The sequence below is a fragment of the Marasmius oreades genome, chromosome 6, assembly GCF_018924745.1.
Source record: "Marasmius oreades isolate 03SP1 chromosome 6, whole genome shotgun sequence".
NCBI classification, from domain to species: Eukaryota; Fungi; Basidiomycota; class Agaricomycetes; order Agaricales; family Marasmiaceae; genus Marasmius; species Marasmius oreades.
In genome coordinates, this window is record NC_057328.1 from 1,339,666 (window position 1) to 1,361,829 (window position 22,164).

At 44.7% G+C, this 22,164-nt stretch overlaps 2 protein-coding genes across 2 annotated transcripts; one reads left to right on the forward strand and one right to left on the reverse strand.

Annotated features, from left to right (window-relative positions):
* Positions 1-273: 273 nt before the first annotated feature.
* On the reverse strand, positions 274-2,570 carry E1B28_009841 (uncharacterized protein; the record flags this gene model as incomplete). The annotated part of the gene is made up of 10 exons (XM_043154764.1): positions 274-328; positions 382-551; positions 603-1,315; positions 1,369-1,469; positions 1,526-1,605; positions 1,661-1,776; positions 1,831-1,898; positions 1,952-2,034; positions 2,096-2,296; positions 2,349-2,570. The coding sequence occupies 10 exons, from the start codon at positions 2,568-2,570 to the stop codon at positions 274-276; spliced, it is 1,809 nt and encodes a 602-aa protein (XP_043007221.1).
* A 12,216-nt stretch (positions 2,571-14,786) lies between these two features.
* Positions 14,787-15,628, forward strand: E1B28_009842 (uncharacterized protein; the record flags this gene model as incomplete). Its single annotated transcript, XM_043154765.1, has 2 exons — positions 14,787-15,060; positions 15,129-15,628. 2 exons carry the CDS (start codon positions 14,787-14,789, stop codon positions 15,626-15,628), a joined length of 774 nt encoding a protein of 257 aa, XP_043007222.1.
* Between the last annotated feature and the right edge of the window lie 6,536 nt (positions 15,629-22,164).

Consider the following 22,164-nt stretch of genomic DNA (forward strand, 5'->3'; position numbering starts at 1 on the left):
GTTCTGCCCAGAGAGATCGCTTGTAACACTGCACAGATACTGTAAGGGGGCGGCAGTAATACAATGCCCAATGTTGTCCATCAGAGATTGGCCCATATCGTGGAGATGTAATGTAAAGTGGGCGGAAATCAAATCGTTGAAGAAATCTACCTATCTATGCGTCGGAAAGCAGTCGAAAAAGTGTATTAAAATGTAGTATGTAGTATATATTCCTACAGTAAGTAGAGCAGAAACTTCGGCTCGTAATACGGACAGAGTTTGGGTCGATATCACTTATAATTCACAATGGTAAAAGTCTCGAGGAACCTTTGGATATCCGATCGCATGCCTTCACGTGAGATATCAATAGACGTCGGGCCATCGATAAGGATAAGAACTTACACCTCTCGAACATGACACTCCACCTCCGCTCTGGAACTACCACAATTGTCATAACAACGAGCGCAAGCCCAACGATTTTCGTACGAGGGTGCACGAGTCATCGGGTGACCATTAGGCAGACGTTCGAACTTGGGGTCGCTTTGTGCATGTCGAGAATTATGGTGAGAGAGCTGATCGATAGTATGTGAGTTAGAGCGAGGGTAAAAGATCCTTCAGCTTACGCATTGACGCCATTTTCCGACATGAGGTTCATCTGAACAATTAAGGCACCTAAAGGTAGGATCCAAGAAGTCGAAATCATCAGCAGTGGTGGTCGCTAGAAGACGGCTCAATTTTAGCAGAAGTAGAACGGTTCTGTCGGGTGAGAAGGCAAATGAGTTCAGATTCACAGCCGTCCCTGGGCGACAAATAAATGCATTATTCAAATGCCTTATCGCTGCTCGAGCGGTAGGGTAGCGTCGCTCGCATTGAAGGCACATATATTGCGCCACAGCGAGCTCGTGGCAAGCAATACCAGTATACCATCTGGTTTCGAAGGGCAGCAGAACATCGAGGCCCACGCTGTGTGCAGCGGCTAGCAGTCGATGGCGGCCTTCGATGAAGATTTTCGTGAGCTGTTGCTGCTGCTGCCGGATCCATAGCCGAGTGTCGTGAAGAATGGGACTGCGGAGGGCTTTGAACGTTTCTTGTGTCACGTGGACGTTGTCGGGTTGGATGATTATGTCAGCACAAATCGGAAGTAGACATACAGTCTGGGAGTCGGGAAAGTCACGCCTTTCGAGAGGGAGAGAGCTCAAGACGTTCCAGAAGAACTTCTTGAAACCCTTGATTCGGTCGCTTATAGCGTTGTCAAGGAAAGGGTTCGCAAACATACTGGCCCGTCGGTGGGAATCGATAACAAGCTTGAGTTGGGGGTAAATATGCGCAGTCCAATCTGTTTACGCAACATTATAGAGATACCACAACCTCTAAAAGTTGGCAACGTACCTCGATCCCGAAGTGTTGCGACTGTACGCACCAAAGGATGGACACTAACAGTGGCCAAATCGTTGTCATTGAACCCTAGAACAAAGAGCTTTCTTTGGATACTGAGAGGAAAAAACTCAGCCTGAAGACAGCTGAAGTCGAGAAGGGGATGACTGACATAACCCAACGTTGACGCATATCAGCCTTTTGTTGGATTTCCGCTCGGTGATCCATCCAGACTTTACATTCCCGAGCGAGCTGTAAGTAGATCCTGAATGAGCCAACACTCTTCATAACAAAAACGACAACATACCTTTACCACTTCTTTATACTGCGTTCTGAGTTCCCCTAAATTTCTGCCAGATTGCAGGTGGGCAGACGCATGATGCGCAAATTTCTTGAGGTAGAGTGTCTGTCCTTTATGTCCGCCTGGTGAGGATTGATTAGGCACTCATGACCAGAATCAGAGTTCGGACGGCGTACTGATAGAGGGAATCAGGTCGTAAACGTGAACAGGGAGGTTGACCCCAAGATCCTGTTGGGAGCACAGACTACGAATGTGTAACTAACAATGACTGATTTAGATTAGGGATGACCAACTCACGCTTTGCCGGAGCATACCCGACAGAGCCACTCGAAAGCGATGTATATAGGGTTGAGAACAACGCCCCTCCATTGACGGCAGCACTTGAACAAAGGGAGAAAGTGAGTGGCTACGAATTTGGAGCAGCTCTGAAGAACGACCCACCTGACATTTGAATCTCTCGGCTTTGTATAGGAAGAATACGAGTTCGGAAGGTTCAATCCACGACGGTCGTCGCGGACATCCATCGTCTTCCAGAATCCTGACCCAGAGAAACCGAGCAGAGCTCGACACAAGTATGCGACGGAACGACGTGTTTACTCGTACCATGGTCAAAAGATCTTGACCTGGCAAACTTTGGAATATCTGCGCAGGACACGATGAAAGAACGCATTTCCCGCAAGAATGCTGAACTCACCTCCAAGGTAACCTTGCAGGGGACTTGTGTACTACGTGAAGAAAAGAAATTGGTGGGATGAGGAACGCCTATTGCATGTTCGAGATGTGAGAGCCTGGGTCTCTTGGATTTGGAGGGTATAGAGGGCATCACGAAATCGAACAAGAGTGAAGGAAGGAAGGAGTGGAGGATGGGATCAAAGTACTTCGAGTGGCCATTAAATGCATCGTCGCTTCCTCCCATCAAACCCTTTCATTAAGAAACAAAGAGACTTCTTCCACACGACACGGTTATTTTGATGGAAAACGAGGTCGAAGTACATCGTGGCGACCCTTTTGATTTAAAGTTACCCCTTAAAGAACGCTTGAAAGTCCGTATGATAAACATAAAGACCGGCAGAGCGCTTCTTCGGATATATGGCGCAAGCCATCCTCAGAAGGTTCTGTGGAGCTCAAATGTTCAGAGGAGGATGAATAGTCGACGGAGGAGTTCGAGATCGATGCTTCAGAACCGCTCGTAAACCAAGAGCTCCCATTAAGTGGACAAGAAGACTTGTGGAGTGCTTCTTCGGATATATGGCGCAAGCCATCCTGAGAATACTCCGTTAAGCCTTATGTCCTTGGGTTCTCGGTTTGCATGAGGTCGAAAAGCGATTGTGTGGTGGATACATGAACGGAATCGAGAGCTTCCAGTTGGGAACCATGAAGCGTGCAGGATGGTTCGTTGAATATATGGCACAAACCATCGTAGTTAACTAGATACCGTAAATGGTTGAGAAAAAAATCAAGACCTCTCATCGCTAAAACTCACCACTTTCCCCATGTATAAAACCCTTCTAGACGTCCGGGTCAGCCAATATAATGATGCAAAGCTTCCCGTTCCTAGTCATCATGGTCGTTATCGTCCATGGCCTGCGTCAACGCAAAATCCGATTCGATGCTGACGCAGAATTAAGAGAGAACGGGCCTGCGTAGGTTAGCCAGTCCAGCTTCCGGGTATTTGGGGTTGAAGAGTAAGGGAAACCCTCGACTACTGCCAAGGACGGGCACTCAACTACTGCTGAGGCCGCACTGAAGTGATTTGATATCGGAATGAGGGATGGACTGTTGACGCCGCACTGGAGTGATTCGACATCGGAATGAGGGATGGAATCCTCGACTGCTGCCAAGGACGGGCACTCAACTACTGCTGAGGCCGCACTGAAGTGATTCGACATCGGAATGAGGGATGGAACTCGACTACTGTTGAGGCCGCAGTACTGGAGTGATTCAACATCGGAATAAGGGATAGAATCCTCGACTACTGCCAAGGACGGGAACTCAACTACTGCTGAGGCCGCACTAATAATTCGGAGCGATTCGACATCGGAATGAGGGATGAAATGATCCTTTGGTTTCTACCAAGGATCCTCGCACGACTGCTGCCGAGGAGAGGGTATGAGGGTATAAGTTGGAAGGAGAGCTAGATTATGATTGTCACACAGTCACACGGACAGTGATGTTGAATCAGCATCCCGGCATCTTTGTAGGCACCGGATTGGCAGAAAGCGGCGTGGTGTCCTCAAGATCCGCTGTCAAAAAGTGTTGTTCAATGCTGCCGCGAGCCGCCGCAGCTTGTCGACGCTTTGTTCATTAAGCGCTCATACCATTCGTTCGGTTTTGGCACTGGCCACTGGCCCGTGCATTGTCTACCTCTTTTGTGCGCAAATGATCGCTACATTGGCCACAATAACTAACATATTTTACTACAAAATCATAATCTCGTTTAGGTTAACTTCCATCAATTTTCATTGTTTGAGTCACATTTTGGTCACATCAAACTTTTCCACATGGGATCTACATGACTATGACATGACATAGACAACACAGTTACCACATGACAGCTAAATGCCGCCAGTGTGGTCTAGTGTTCTCGTCGGCGCGTTCGGCGCGGTTCGGCGCGGTTCGTACTAGTTCGGTCTCTGATGGCGCGGCGGAAACCGTTCAGGGACAGGGTTCGGGCCGAAAAGCCGACCCAAACCGGCGAGACCGCGGTTTTCGAAAAATTTCCCCCATTTTTTGGGGACAGGATAGGTAGAAGGGGTAGATACATTGTTTGTAAGATGTATGGAGCACAAAAAACATCTTGTACTATGAAACTACAGACTTGGGCAAAGGAGGGAGATCCTGGAAGGTTTCGTTATACTTGGCCAGCCCTTGGGTGTCAAAGTGCTGTGCACTACTCACCAGTTCATTCAATTCCGCCAACTTATGATCATGCTGAAGATGCTGTGTGAAGTTAAGCTCCAACAGGAGGATCTGGAGTGCTTCCATGATGTTGGGATCAAGGAGGTTCCTTAGGTCGGTCTTCATCAACTTGACAGACAAAAATACCCGCTCACATGGGACTGATGTCCCTTGTATCACAAGATAGTTGAGGGTGATGCGATAAACTTGAGGAAAACGTGCAGCAATCAACTGTGAAATAGAGGTATCAGTCCTTCAAGGCTTCAACACATTGTCGGCATGAACAACTTACTCCCCATTGTTCAAAGATGTCAAAGATGTCCTCGGAGACTGTGGGTGGTACAGGGTTAGCAAGGTAGGCATCCACTTCAGCCTCCACACTGAGAGGAAGTCGCTGGTCAGAGTGTCCATCCTCCAAGATATTGGTAACCCAATCATCTGATGTACTAGCCCCAAATATTTCTGAGTGGTCCTCCTCGTCAGGAAGTTCTTTTTCCTGCAGATTACTTGTCAGTTGATGATGGTGCAAGAGGGATTTCCGTACCTTGACTGCATTGACGAAAGCCTGCTTGATCCTTTGGTAGTCCCTGGGGTATTTCTCCTGGATATAATGCATTTTGATTTGGGGGACGACGACTATCTTAAAGGGTAAGTGCTAGTAACTAAGTCATGCTTTGAGACTCACTCATAGACAAGAAGTAGGCTGGCACTTTGATGAGACGTTCATAATAATCATCGAGTTTGGCAATCGTGGCATCTACAGCTTCCATAAGATTTGGATTCTCTCTTTCAAATTTCATCAACCAGGCTGTCATCGAGTTGAATGACCCTAAAGCCTTGCACAATGTTGGGACTTGTTCCTTAGATAAATGTTGTTGAAAAGTGTGAGGGATCGAAAGGAGTGTTTTGACACCTTCAACTGCTCTCCATTCGGCAATGTGGAGTTGATAGTTAATTCTGACATTCTTGTAAGTGGGATCTCTGAAAAACATTTCAATAGCCTGAGTGAAAGAATCAGAAAGTTGAAAAACATCGAAGTACTAGGTAATACTTGCTGTTTTAAGGTCACTCAGTCTTGCTAGTATTAAATGAGAAGAAGACCACCTATTCACAATGTCTTTAAGAAGCTTGAGGTCTTTCTTCGACTTTGTCTTTGCTATTGAACAAGTCTGCATCGCTGCACAACGGGTCCCGCTAGAATGCAACTGAATCACAATTAGACATAGTGGTGAAGTTTGAATGTGGTGACATACTGTGTGGACAAGTTCTCTGCGACGAGTGGGCAGTCCAACTTCAGGAACACGGGCTTCGCCTGCGAGTCTGTAACTGTCTGCAAGATCCGTCTTCTCCATGACGTCGATTGCAGCAGTGACAGCAAGATGGACGATATGGGTGAAACAGATGGAAATTTATTCCTCTTTCATTGAGTTTTTGAGATATGGCCTGCATCATAGTATTGTTGTTGCTGGCATTGTCGACTGTAATGTAGCCAACCTAATTGTAAGATCAGACAACCCGAAGGAAAACAAGAGTACTGACGTACCTTCTCAGCCAGCTCAAGGTGGTCGATAATCTTCAAGAACGCTAAGGCGAGATGTTCTCCTGTATGACTCTTAGGGAGGCCAAAGAATCTAATTAACTCTGATCGCAACTGAATCTCTTTCATGCCAACTTGGATTTCCTTGTCTTCAATCCAGGAAGCGACGACTGCAACAAAGGGGAATAAGGTGATATCCGACCATCCATCCATCGAGAAGGATATTTTGCTCCTGACGTTCTGGATGCACAAGATGAGAAAATGGCTGAAACAAGATATCAACCGAAGACTCATACCTGGAACTCCGCTTTCAAATTATGCATGTGGATGATCCAAGCCTCCATCACCATCTCCTGCATGGTCGTGGCATGCGGAATATCATGTTCTTGAAGGGCTTCACGAAGCATCAAAAAAATCCTCCTCAACGTTGGAGTATCAATGACACAAAACGCCTGAGAATAGATAAATAGATATCCAGATGATTCGAAGTGCTGCAGAAGTACATACCAAGTCCTCAGTGACAAAGACCTCCATGAGAATATCCAGAAAGTGTTACATCCATGCCGGTCCGATCTGGACCGACTGGTCACAACCACTTTCATTCTATTCTTACTTACTCCACTTACCTCAATCTCCATACTACCCATTAAAGCCTAGGCTATCGGCTTGGGAGTCAGCGGTCCAAATGAGGATCCAACTATTGGATCTGTCTCGGACCTTGTACATTTCTATCCTATATAAGATGTACGACTTAGTAGTTACATTCTTTAGAATTAAACTCAACTCTGGTTTCCCAGTGACCTGGTCTAAGGCAGCTCGACTCAGGGAGCCGTTGTCCAATAACTTCAGCTACTGTCAAGACTCTGTCATTCTCCTCACTATCTTCTTCGCTCTCCTCGTCGCTCTCCGACATCCTGATCAACTCCGTTTCCTCCCTCTCTTCATCTTAGATCATTCCTCTTCTAGTATATCTTTCAGTACATATCTTATATCTTAAAATATCATTTCTCCCTTTGGTTCTGTTCAGTTCCGAGTCATTCCGCACGTCCTTAACAGAAAGGCGCAGTTGGTGAAAGGTATGCACTCGAGTGTGGCTTCAAATTGCTGTCCATTTTTGAGATGATAGTTGCTCAAGATTGGGAGTACTTTGCCAGTCGTGTGGATGGGGATCTTTTTGTCATCGCAAGCCTTAATCCACAACTTGGTGTGTTTTGTAACAAGATGATTTCGCCTCGTTGCTGTGTTTGTGCCAGGCCCATAGCGGTTTTGATGTCCTTGGTCACTACCAGAGAAAATATGATTAGTTCCATGTAATGGCAGGAAACATTTTGATGTTTACAGGCAGAACCAGCAGTCATCTTTGCTGTGAGGGTTGTTTGGGTCTACTGGCACCATGAATTCATAGATATCTCTACACCGTGTCTGGTCCTCCTTTGCAAGATGACTACCAGCTTTCTGTTTTGGTGCTGGAAGTTGGGCAAGTGTGGCGTTCCTGACATGCAAGGGCTGACAAGCTCACCTGATGCTGATAGGGGAGCATATAATACCATGGTGAACAATATTACTTGCACCCTGCCTCAGGTGTTGAGGAGGACCGTCATTGTCTGTGTCTGTGTCAAAGTCTTCATCAATGCTGGGTGGTTCAGCAAAAGAAATGCCACCAAAGGCGCACTGTGCAGTGGGGGGGGGGGGGGGGTCAGTTGAATGTACGAGCCATCGGCATCCACATCAAAGAAGGCAGGATCATCATTGTCTACCACAAGTTAACGTCAATGTTACATCAAGACCAGAAGATAAGTCATACCTTCTATGAAGACATCTCTTCCCTTTCCCTTTGCAGTTCGGTTGAGAAGAGCTTTGATCATGCCATTAGGAATGTGAAAGCAGATAGTCAATTGTGCTTACTTGATTGGACAGTACTGCCCTGAGTACGAGACCCCACAACGAAAATCTCACCTGCAGCCTCATCAAAAATGAGATCTCTAGAATTGGAAGGGGGGGGCTGAGAATATGTGAGCTAGGTGAAATTCAGATATTTGGAACTAAACCTACCTTCAACCGTCTGAGCCTGTTTCTTTTTGCGCCCTGGAGGTGCATCAATCCCCATGATCATCATTGGGAGACGGCTGCGGTTTGGAGTATGGAGTCTAACAGAGCGACGGTAAGTAGATTCTAGGGTAGAGGGATTCAGTCCTGGGGCAGAGGGCTTGTCTGTAAGAAAATCTGAGTATTACATACCTTGGCGACCAGGAAATTCCGGAGTTTTGTCTGGAATAATCGGGTGATCATGTGATACAGTTGAATCTAGAGAGGAAACTTGGTCAGACAAAGAGGGCGGGGGGAAGAAGCAATCTAGACCTGAAGACATAACAGACGATGGTACTTCCTGTACAACGTGAGTACAGACGACCTGTGGTTCTTGCACATGCTCTATAAGAATGGGGATTAGTGTCAGGAAACAAGAAACAAAACATGTTGTATTGGAGCTTACAATGACCTGAGGTACCCTGGTTGGAGCACAGCTGAGACAAACATTCGTTCATAACACTTTCACTGGGGGGAGTGTATGGAAGTGTGCCTAATGGTTCAGCGGGCTCTATAGATTCATGAATGGGAGCAAGACCAGATCTGAGCCAAGCGACAGACCACTGGAAGCAGCAACAACAGCAGCACTACACCCTCGTCTGATATGGCCTTGAGTCACTGCATTGGCGTGACCTGTCAGTGAAATGGGTAAATAAACGGTAACAGGGAAGGAAAGATCGCACATACCACTGGTTTTAGTACCTTTCTTCTTGGGGGGCATGGTCAGTCGATGGTGAAGTTTCCTGATGGGCATTAGGCCTTTAAAGCCTCGAATTGTGACCAGTGACTGTGTATCTCATACCTCATGAAGACTTCATGTGCATGCGATGCCTTGACTCAGGCAGAATAATGAGGCGAGATACAGCTCTTTTATGGCTGAAATTAGCTCTTGATTATGCATGTCAAAGAGGAATTACACTCACAATCAAGAACTTTGACATAATTCCATCATGCCTGCTCTTAATTTCATGCTTCTCAAACCCCAAAGGCGTAAAGACTTCCATGTCACCAAACCATAGCAACATTCATTGGGATGTAATGTAGATATTATTAGGCCGATGTGGTGGATTTTATCTCCAAAAACAAACAACTCATGTACTGTTATGTACTCGCTTGAAGGCTTTCCAGCGTCTCAAATCCTAATTGTGCATCTGCCGACAGATAAGTGAAATCGATAGGATATCCCGAAGGAATGAACAGAGCATGCATTGAAACTGCATCTCGGTCGGCATGTGTGGAATTCAGACGATGGTGGGTCAACCTACAGTGATAGATGTTGGTTAGCAATATGATACTGGGAGGGCAATGTCAATAGTACTTACCATCGAAGTCTAAATCATCCTCAAACTCCTGTGAGTTGCTACTATCATGTTCAGCTTCAAGGTCAAGAAACTGGCAAGCATCCGAAGCCTATGAAATTCAAGTCAGCCAACGAAACATTGCCAGAGTAGAAATAACATATGTACCATGTTAACCTATAACCTCTATAGACAATTGAACCAGGGATGTGTGAGCTGAGCCTATAAAATCAACTGTCAGCACTATCACTAGGGTTTTGTCTTGTCAAAGTTTAAAAGTGGGCTTTTCTGCTCTCGTTGCTTTTCTCTCTCACTCATAGTTAAATATTCAATGTATGTTAACTATCTACTATAAGTACTATAAGGAATGAGCACCTACGTACCATAAATTCACCAACGCGTTTGTTGATGATGGAGGTTCTGGAAAGAGAGTGGCATGAATTGTTTGTCATGCGAGTCATCGTAGTTGTAGTTCCGCATTGGGTAGTTTCATTGCAGTCCCACAATGTGCTGACTGGTAATGCGACTTAGTTGACTATGCTACACAGTTCTTTTTGCACTTTAAACAGTGCTACGGAGCGATATTTATCATATTAAGGACTAGAGGGAGCCCGAATTGCTAGTTAAAGCTAGTGCCACTAGTAGAATGTGCTGTAGGCGCAGCTAGACCAGTTAGAGAGAGCTGTAGATTGTGTCAGAAAACTGTATGACCATTCAAAACCTGTAGAACACTATGAGCAGAGGACTTAAATGGTAATTCACCGAGTTCTACTCTCTACATTCTACTATGCACTGGCATATCAAGGGATTGTACTATTAGAAGACTTGTAGTCTTCACAGAACCATTCGTAGCAGAACTTAATGGAGTCAAAAGACCTTCATACTAGGAGTATGTACTTCTATGGGGGATTAGTTGTCAAGAAATTGGACATAGGACCACACAGACTAGGAGAAATTTGATATGACCGTAGATCGAGTCCCAATCTGAGGAAAAGACAAAAAGACATGATACAGATCCCAGATCACAGATAGAGTACCTAGGAACCAGGCAGGAATGAACAACGGATCTCAGAGTCTGCGCTGTTCATGTGCTATGGCAGTTCGGAACTCTGGATCCATATACTGGAACTACTTGGACATACAAAGTCCATATCCTTTGATAATGTCAAAATGCAGGATAGGGTCCGTAGGCAGGAAATACCATATGGTACGCCTATGTAGGTCCATTCTACATGCTGAAACAAGAATGAAGAACAGTCCAGATTGGTCCAAAACATATGATTTGAATAAGGAAAAGCTCCATAGACAAGATTCTGCACATGTAACGGCCCGTAGCGATAAGATTCCGCATGGGTTCGTAGCTACGATGCATTATTTTTAGAGATGAAACAAGTAGAGATAGGATTACAAAGCTAGCGTAGAAGTAGTATAAAAGCAGCTCATGTATCCGTAGATAAAGGAAGTACTACCTGTGCGTAGGAAAGTCCTGAGTGGGTTGCCCGTGAGTAACTGCTCTTGACACCAATAGAGAGAGATTTGCCCTGTCATTGTGCAGTGATATGATAAGATTTGATTTGAACTATACGAGACCGTCGAGGTCAAACCTTGAGAACTATCTGTCCGTAGGCCACCGAGGTCTTGATTACTGTTTCGTGATCCATCGAGGGTCTTAGCATTTGTGTCCGCCAAGGACTTAGTTTTTGTGTCCGTTGAGGGCAATAGTCTCCAATTGTTCGAATTAGTCTTACCGTAGACGAAATTCACAGTCCCACTTAGTCCATTGGACAATAAACAGAGCCCCTACAAACCTTAGAATCCCCGTAGCTGTGGTGTTTTACACTTGCAGTTACACATTGATTTCATAAGAACTTCATACGATACTGAGACTGTGATCTTGTGCGTAACCTTTGCCAAGCAGTCCACCCTTGCAATCTTTCCTGGTGTGTAGAGTTATTGATAGACTTTACACGGATGTTTACTAGTTTTTGGGTTGATTTGGTGTTGGTGCTACTCCCATAGCTCTGATATTAGGTTGACTCTTGAGTGGTATACTTCGCCCTTTTACCAGGGACCGAGAGTTAAGAGTTCCCGGTCAGCACATTGTTGGACTGCAATGAAACTGCCCAATGCGGAACTACAACTACGATGACTCGCATGACAAACAATTTATGCCACTCTCTTTCCAGAACCTCCATCATCAACAAACGCATTGGTGAATTTATGGTACGTAGGTGCTCATTCCTTATAGTACTTATAGTAGATAGTTAACATACATTGAATATTTAACTATGAGTGAGAGAGAAAAGCAACGAGAGCAGAAAAGCCCACTTTTAAACTTTGACAAGACAAAACCCTAGTGATAGTGCTGACAGTTGATTTTATAGGCTCAGCTCACACATCCCTGGTTCAATTGTCTATAGAGGTTATAGGTTAACATGGTACATATGTTATTTCTACTCTGGCAATGTTTCGTTGGCTGACTTGAATTTCATAGGCTTCGGATGCTTGCCAGTTTCTTGACCTTGAAGCTGAACATGATAGTAGCAACTCACAGGAGTTTGAGGATGATTTAGACTTCGATGGTAAGTACTATTGACATTGCCCTCCCAGTATCATATTGCTAACCAACATCTATCACTGTAGGTTTTCTTGATGATCAGGATCACGATGAAACCGAACCTCAACCTGCATGCATACCCAACACAGAAGAACTGGAAGAGGTGTCATTCATCAATTATCTAGAAGCTCATTACATCAACAAGAATTTGGCTCAACTGACTATCGAAGAGACCAACAATCAGAACGAGGGGCTGGATGTGGATGGAAGGCGGAAGGGAAAATTAAGTGGGATGGAGTGGTTGAAAAACAAGGCAAAGGAGAAACGGTCTGCCCCTCATGAGCGTGCTGTTGGTGAATGGGTTCAGATCCATTCTGGAAGCTACAAGGGCGATGTAGGATTGGTTTCAGAAATGCGCAGCATGAGGTCCCTCATTCCGCTTGTCCCCCCAGCTGGATACCAATTTCACGACAGAAGGACCTTCTTGAAAGTGCAAGAGACTTGCCACATGACCTTTACCTCAGCTTTTCGACCATCACAGCTTCTCAGACTGCATATTGGTCCACGCAGAAATCCCTCAGTACAAGTACCTTTGAAAGACCTCCGTTTATGGGCTCCTCATTTCTGTTACATCCATGCCGGACCGATTTGGGCCGACTGGTCACAATCACTTTCATTCTATTCTTACTTACTCCACTTACCTTAATCTCCGTACTTCCCATTAAGCCTAGGCTATCGGCTTGGGAGTTGGTGGTCCGAATGCAGATCCGACTACTGGATCTGTCTCAGACTTTGTACATTTCTATCCTATATAAGATGTACAACTTAGTAGTTACATTCTTTAGAATTAAACTCAACTCTGGTTTCCCAGTGACCTGGTCTAAGGCAGTTCGACTCAGGGAGCCATTGTCCAATAACTTCGGCTACTGTCAAGACTCCGTCATTCTCTTCACTATCTCCTTCGCTCTCCTCGTCGCTCTCCGACACACTCTGATCAACTCTGTTTCTTTCCTCTCTTCATCTTAGATCATTCCTCTTCTAGTATATCCTTCAGTACATATCTTATATCTTATTTTATCATTTCTCCCTTTGGTTCCGTTCAGTTCTGAGTCATTCTGCACATCCTTAACAGTTTCCTCCTACTCCAATTCCACCCTCATACCTGCGACAACCATTCCTCCTCGACTCGAAGCACATTTCAATCGAACAAAACATCCTCTCGTTAATGAGTATCCCATGCCTTATCCAGCAGACTGGGTTCTCGTTACTGGTGGCAAGATTCTTCCTTCCCAATCCTCCTTGAGTACAATTCCCAGGTCATTCAAGTATTTGAATGCACATCTAGACCCGAAGGCGCCCCAGACTTGTACGGTTGCCTTTGAAGATGGCGATTACGCCCTTCCTGTTCACCAGGTTCACAAAGCTATCGATCCTGGAGATTTTGTTCGAGTCATAGGCGGAATTCACAAAGGGAGGGAAGGACTTGTTATCACATTGAGAGATGGTATACTGGACATGGCTGAAGATGATGCCAATCAAACCATAGTAAGTTCCACACTATTCCATCTCAACATACAGCACTGATTATTGTCTAGTTCAAAGTCTATCTCAACTCTACCGAGACAATTCCATCCACAAACACTACGACACCCTGGGTTGGGGCAACCGTGATTGTGCAACGGGGCCCTTACACCTACAGGCAGTGCATTGTCAAAGATGTCGTGCGGCAGGAACGGCGAGAGGGCAGACACCTAATGCTGAGCGTTTACATGCTTGAGCTACAGTGCCATTGTCAGGAGGGTGAACTGCCTATGCATATGCCGGGCCTCGAGCCCTGACACTGAGGATAGCATACGCCTAAAACAACCCAACACCCACATAGGGCGTACTCTGAGGGGTACCAAACCCCGGTACTCCGACCTACTACAAGATCATACTCCAGACTAATGCTGGCGGACCATCCTACGGGCCTATTGGCAATAGAGGATGACAAGAGCTGGCAACCAAGGAGAATGAATAATGATGATGTCTGGTATCATGAATATCCGTGAATTGTGTGGTGAACCGTATGATGAACTGTACTCCTATAATGGGAGTAAACCTTCGGCGATGAGAGCGTCCTACGATGAGAACCATATCCTCATGAGCCAGTACTCCAATGACAACAAGAGCATATGATAGATGGTACCCAACGTACACCAGTGTAGTGTACCACATACCTGTAACCTAATCCATGTGTACCCCATCCTGTACTCTAACACAAGAGAAGGGACTCTAGGACAAGTCCAGACCCCAATTAGATGGTGAGTCCCTTGACAAGGGCGACCTGGACAACGTAGAGCAACAGAGTGAGTGGGGCAGAGGCGAAAAATAAGGATAGGGAAGGTTAAAGGACAGAGGACAAAGGACAAAGGAGATCAAATTCTAGGGAACTATCTACCACTAAGTACTCCTTATATACCTATCTAATAGAAAGGGTTGTACTCCTATACTAATGACCCCTTCTCTAAGATTAGGAGTACTCTCCTATGAATTGACCCATTTCACATGATATCTCCCTTGATCGTACGCCGAGTCCAACTGCAGTTGACCATATAGGAGGAAAAGTCGGTGGTAGGTACTACTCTTGGTTCAGTTCATGACAGCCATGCTCTTCTCAACTATGAGGATGTTGTGGAAGGCAGTAGTAGAATGAAGCTCGTTGACTGGCAACCTCTAACCGAAGTCTAAATACACATTTACAGTGTTGGGTCCTTGATGTCAGTCGGGAAGGAACCTTGGATAGGGACGAAAGTAAAGGTGGTCTGTTCTCATTTCAAGGGCTCGACCAGTACGGTTCACGAAGTCTCTCTGGACTGGTCTTCTACGCCCAAGTCCGGATTACTTTTGAAAGTGGAACTGGATTTGTTCCAGGTGCATCAAACTCAGCCTATCCAGGAAATGGACTACAGCTTTGTCGTGGAACTCAAGTTGCAAAAGTTCCTCAATAGCTGGCATCCACTTGGTCATGGCCACGAATTCTGGCCCCCTCGTGAAGGTCTACGAAACCCAGCCGATACCCTCAAAGACATCAACAATCTTCTCCTTCATCCACGACAGTCATATCACCAGACAGTACATCAGTCAAATCACAAGAAAGCATCCCAGTCAAATCACCCGATTCTTCATCCCTCCTTTCACCTGAACTGCCCTCATCTACTGGATCAACCCCTTCCCCGTGTAACCCAAATGTCATGCCCATGTCTTTGATACTGCAAAGAATGGCCCCGCCTAGAAGGAGAGCCAAATCACCCGTACCTCTCCCTCTGGACTTGGAGCCCGAGCCCGAAATTCAGGAGGAGGAGGCGAAGGTGCAGGAAGAGGATTCTCCAGGCAGTGATGGGGGGGTTGTGCAGGAAGAACCAGATGAGAAGGAAAGTAGTGCAGAAGCGGAAAATGAAACCGAATCAAAGGGCAAACCAGAAATTGTGGCACCTCCTTCACAAAAAACATCTGTAGGAGAAACATCTTCCACTCCTTCTGATGAGCTGACTCCTACTTCATTTACGACCCTGCAAACCGGGGCTACACATGGCGGGGACCAGAGGTGGGGCCTTTGATTGTTCACAAAGGCAGTCAATCGTTTTGCAGTGGGTACAAGTAAATATACAATTCAACGTTCAGTTTTTTTTCATCACACATCCCTAAACTCTTCTATCAACCCTTTCAATTCGTTCACAACCTGATCTCCGCCTTATGTTCGCTGTCCAGCAGGCTGGTATGAATATTATCTTAAAGTGAATTTGTTCCCTTTGACTAGCTTACCTTCGTGAGCGAGCCTAATCAAAATCTTTCACTATAGAACTGCTTTGATGGACTCCTCCACCAGAAGCTTGTATCGTTCTCGATGGCACACACCGCCTTTGACATATTAAGTACTTAATAGATTCAAATCAGCAAAAAAAAGGAACAAACTCACAATCACAAGACACTTGGTATCCAGCAAGCTTGAGCCTGGAATGGAGTATCAATTCTGGATGCTATTAGCAAAAAGCTTGAACACAGAAGCAAAAGCCTACCTGTTTGATGGCACCAACAAACTTCAGTCTTATAAACCTCTACTAACTCACTTCCATCTAGATGACAGTTCCGTTGATGCTCCGCAAGTCTTCGTTCTGGATTGTTTGTCCTTCCTAACTTCACGAATTCCTCCTTCCCTACAAGAAGATAAACCCATCCCTCTTCGTCACTGTCTGAAATCTTTTGCCGAATCTTTGCCTCAAAGGCTGCTTGCAGTTTGGGGTACATGGATGATGATACGAGGATACTTGATCTGGGTAGAATATGGTAGATACTAGGTTGAACAATGCGGGCAAATGTTCCATTTTTGGACGTCAGAATAAGCTTTTACATACGCCTACTAACATTCCTGTGCTTGACAAGTACAACAGATGTTTTCAGCCTTGTTTTCACTCCTCCTGTGCTTCGCATACTTGTATATCACATATCCCATTTGCACTCCTGTATACCCACCTCGACATACGTTGATAGTGATCTGAACTTGTGTTTTCACAGGAGAATCACTACTGTATTCAATGCTACCAACTACGTTGTATAACTAGTCAAGAAATACTTATAACTTATGTTAGCACCGATTTCCGGGACGTAGGACACCTACTGTACTAAAAAAATCTAAAAAAAATCTTGGACCCACTGGGTCATGTGGTTTGAAAAGCCATTTTGCTGGGCTGAAACCATTTTGTATTCGGTTTCACGGCAAAACTGTTTGCCGAACCATTTCGGCAACTTGGTTTGTGTTTCGGTTTCAAACTGGTCTCGAACTGAACCGATGAGAACACTACTCTGGTTGGGCATTGATACCCCCTGTTAGGTGCGATCAGTCCGGTAAGTCCGAGCTTGCCTGATTGTCGCCTGAATTCCGTTAGCGTTTATGCTTTGGTGACAGTCAGGCGGGCTCAGATGGGTGGGACTGGTCAGACTGGCCAGCCTGATGAAGCTGACAGGTAGGTCCCATCTGACGGCGTCTGATCAGTGTCGTCAGATTGACAGTTCTGGTCAGACACTGTCAGGATGATTGAGTCCATAATGAAGTGTAAGGCTTACCTTTGTATATCATGTATTTTACCCTGAATAAGACTACCACGTAGCATTAGCCTAAGTTCCTTGACCATCCTGTATCAATATAATCCCACCTTTCATTGTATATTAGTCTGAGTAGATCTATTGGCCTGAATAATATGTAGCGTTGTTGTCAGGGTGTATCAATTTAATTCTATGAATAAGGGCTCATCAAACTCGAGTGATCAATCAGATTGATTCATTACAAAACAGATCAATTAATAATTAATACAAATACTACAACAAGCAATAGAATTAGCCAATGATATTGATAACAGACAGTGAGCAAACAGGAGCAAGGAGTGGAATGAAGGTGATAAACAATAACAGACGAATACTAGTCTGCATACTCCTGACTAGGTGTCGGCTCCCCAGTGAGCTTCTGAGCAGCAAGGAGGCGAAGTTGTTCCTCTTCAGCTGCCTTCTGCTCTGCACGTTCCCGTCTGAGTTTGTCCATATCCGACTCTTCTTCGGGTTCTTTGAAAACAACCATCTTTTCCATGGCATGACCCTTATGGTCTCCGAAAACTTGTCTAAATGAAGGAGGGGGGTATCAGCAACAGCCAAGCGGAAAGAGACTGAGCACATACATGTTCCACCATTCTAGGAGGTCTTCCTTGAAATCCTTGGCTCCAGTGAGGATAGCATCATGGACGTTGCACCAGAAACTTGGATAATGGAACGTGCTATCGCAGGGGGACCATGTCTCAGTCATTGACATACCAAAGCAAGCCTATTAGCAAGATGAAATGTCAGTATGTGTATGATACAAAAAGAAAGTTGTACCAATGTGGTGACATGAGCAATGAACTCCAGCATGATGGACCGCATATCCATTCTTGCAGTGTTGTTGGTGGAACTAATGTTAGGCTTCACTTCGTACATGGAAGATTCGGAGGTTGAAATGACATGAGCACACTGTATGACAAGTGTTAGCTCATGCTACAAAGTGAATGAAAAAAAAGAATCTTACTCTTACTGGGAACTCGGACTTCAATAATCTGCATTCATTTTCGTTGTTGTCCTCAGAAAGACTGTAGGTAGGGAACAGCATGGGTTTGGCGGGATGACACGGGACGCCAGGCAGGGACGGGACGCAAAATCCATCCCATGCAAATTCTGTCCCCGCCCCGCATGGTACTCAACCAAAAAAGGAAGGTACCAGCAATTGGCAGTGCCACTGGCAATTTTCCGCACGCATGCATGGCACTAGGTGTATTTAGAGCATGAAAAGCATAGAAATATATGTCCCACTTGGCTCAGTTGGTAAGTCGCTTGTTCAGTCCTGAAATTTTGAGGTTGTGAGTTCAATTCCCCCAACCAATTTCGTCTTTGACAATTATTTATTCACTAAGTAGTTAGTGTCATATAATTTAATACACGGATAAACCATTATTGTTTATTAAAATATGTACAATATACTAAAAATTGTGGGTGACCCTGCAGGTTGGCAGGGTGGGACTTGTTTCCCACGGGGTACGGGGCACCCCGTCCTCACTGACGGGACATCAAAAAACCCCATGGGTACCCCTGCGCATATCCCTAACTGTAGGAATTGTCAACAATGTTGAAGAGGTAGGCAGGGCAGGCATCAGCTTTCAGAACCATCTGACGGTTGTGAGCAAGTACACTATGGAGAGTATAGTGAGCAAAGTCAAAGATTGCACTTTAAACAGTGCTACGGAGCGATATTTATCGTATTAAGAACTAGAGTGAGCCCAAATTGCTAGTTAAAGCTAGTGCCACTAGTAGAATGTGCTGTAGGCGCAGCTAGACCAGTTAGAGAGAGCTGTAGATTGTGTCAGAAAACTGTATGACCATTCAAAACCTGTAGAACACTATGAGCAGAGGACTTAAATGGTAATTCACCGAGTTCTACTCTCTACATTCTACTATGCACTGGCATATCAAGGGATTGTACTATTAGAAGACTTGTAGTCTTCACAGAACCATTCGTAGCAGAACTTAATGGAGTCAAAAGACCTTCATACTAGGAGTACGTACTTCTATGGGGGATTAGTTGTCAAGAAATTGGACATAGGACCACACAGACTAGGAGAAATTTGATATGACCGTAGATCGAGTCCCAATCTGAGGAAAAGACAAAAAGACATGATACAGATCACAGATCACAGATAGAGTACCTAGGAACCAGGCAGGAATGAACAACGGATCTCAGAGTCTGCGCTGTTCATGTGCTATGGCGATTCGGAACTCTGGATCCATATGCTGGAACTACTTGGACACACAAAGTCCATATGATTTGATAATGTCAAAATGCAGGATAAGGTCCGTAGGCGAGATTATACCATATGGTACGCCTATGTAGGTCCATTCTACATGCTGAAACAAGAATGAAGAACGGTCCAGATTGGTCCAAAGCATTGGATTCGAATATGGAAAAGCTCCGTAGACGAGATTCTGCACATGTAACAGTCCATAGTGATAAGACTCCGTGTGGATTTGTAGCTACGATGCATTATTTTTAGAGATGAAACAAGGAGAGATAGGATTACAAAGCTAGCGTAGAAGTAGTATAAAAGCAGCTCATGTATCCGTAGATAAAAAAAGTACTACCTATGTGTAGGAAAGTCCTGAGTGGGTTGCCCGATAACTGCTCTTGACACCAATAGAGAGAGATTTGCCCTGTCTTTGTGCAGTGAAACAATAAGATTTGATTTGAACATACGAGACCGTCAAGGTCAAAACTAGAGAATTATCCATCTGTAGGCTGCCAAGGTCTTGATTACTGTTTCGTGATCCATCGAGGGTCTTAGCATTTGTGTCCGCCGAGGACTTAGTTTTTGTGTCCGTTGAGGGCAATAGTCTCCAATTGTTCGAATTAGTCTTACCGTAGACGAAATTCATAGTCCCACTTAGTCCACTGGACAATAAACAGAGCCCCTACAAACCCTAGAATCCCCATAGCTGTGGTGTTTTACACTTGCAGTTACACATTGATTTCATAAGACCTTCATACGATATTGAGACTGTGATCTTGTGTGTAACCTTTGCCAAGCAGTCCACCCTTGCAATCTTTCCTGGTGTGTAGAGTTATTGATAGACTTTACAGGGAGGTTTACTAGTCTTTGGGTTGATTTGGTGTTGGTGCTACTCCTGTAGCTCTGATATTAGGTTGACTCTTGAGTGGTATTCCTCGCCCATTAGCGAGGTCTAGGTTTCCTTTGTTTTCAGAACATTGTAATCCTTTCCTTTTCCTATGACTTCATGGGAGCCGGATATTTCTATCCTAAATCCACATGTAGGTTTTTTGTCCGATATATCCTTTATTAATTCCTTTAAATCCGAGTTGTCCAACAATACTTCATGAAGTCAAAGTAAAGTGTTCAATAAATTCCCTATGTTTGCCCCAAGCATTCCGCAAGTAAGACAAGGCCTTCTATTCAAAATACAAAGGTTTTTAAGAGGCTGCTTCTTGAGTTTCTACCATTTTCGAAACCTCACGAAGTCTCTCATCTTTCTAATTCTGTACTTTTTGTACTGCTAAAGTCTCACGTAGAGGCCTGTGCTTTGACTAGTAGTTTGGGCTCACTCTAGTCCTACATTCCCTTATTTTATAACTCAAATGTTATTAAAATGATTAAAATATGCATTTTTAGGGTCAAATCCGATTTTCGGCGCGATATCGTAGAGCAATATAATACAACTACTTGCATTGAGTCTGTAGTATCTTGTCCTGACCTTTCCTCCAGTCAGCAACTACATGCTGCAACACTTGTGTTATGCCCTTATAGTCCACTGCGAGAACACAAGCCTCGGTTGGGAGAAATTCTACTCTCGACTCAAAATCAACCTCTAGTTTGTCCAAATCCACTGTAAAACCGACCAGTTTGCTGATGTTGTTGTTATATTTGATTGTAGCTATTGATAGAAATGCAGTGCATGTCAATGTCAACTATATTCGGATATATACCTGTTGATAGAAACTACAGGACCTTTAGATAGTTACATCTATCTGATTGTTACTTCCGTCTTCTCAACCAATATCCAAGAAATCAATAAATTGATAGTAAATGTTACATATGTGCTGAACCGATTCGGACCAACTGGTCACAATCACATTCATTACATTCTTACTTACTCTGTTTACCTTAATCTCTGTACTTCCTATTAAGCCTAGTTCATCAGCTTGGGAGCCAGCGGTCCAAATACGGATCCAACTACTGTCTCCGTCTCAGACTTTGTACATTTATATCCTATATAAGATGTACAACTTAGTAGTTACATTCTTTAGAATTAAACTTGACTCTGGTTTCCCAGTGACCTGGTCTAAGGCAGCTTGACTCAGGGAGCTGTTGTCCAATAACTTCGGCTACTGTCAAGACTCTGTCATTCTCTTCACTATCTTATTCGCTCTCCTCGTCGCCCCCTGACACACTCCGATCAACTCTGTTTCTTTCCTCTCTTCATCTTAGATCATTCCTCTTTTAGTATATCCTTCAGTTCTGAGTCATTCTGCACGTCCTTAACAGTAGTTTAATTCTTTTTCTTGAGTTGAAATGTTGTTCACTCTGAACGACATCTCTGATCAGTTCAAGATCTTCGATTCTATGTTTCCTTCCCGACCTACTCTGATTATGACCCATGTCAGGTCTCATCTTTGCATATCTCATCTTAAAGTTCCCAGTTCTTCATGAAGGGTCAGTAGCATCTATGCTTCTGATTCCAATGACCCATACAATACTTTACTATCTCCGAGCAAACTCCAAGGTATCATCGATCATCCCCAGCGCTCTTCCAGCAATCGCAGCTCCAACCAACGCACCCCCCGACAATCTCTCATCATCTCCGAAATGCACATCGAGGAGGTTCTGGAGACACTGAGAAGGGATAAAGGCAAGGGTAGAGCGGACAACGGGGATGACTCTTTTGACGATGGTACTAACCCCAACAAGGATCTGTCAGATCCTCCGATCGGTGGTTCAGGAGGCGGTGGTGGAGGTGGTGGTCATGGTCCACCACAAAACCGAAGAAAGGTGCCAAACCGAAGGACCCT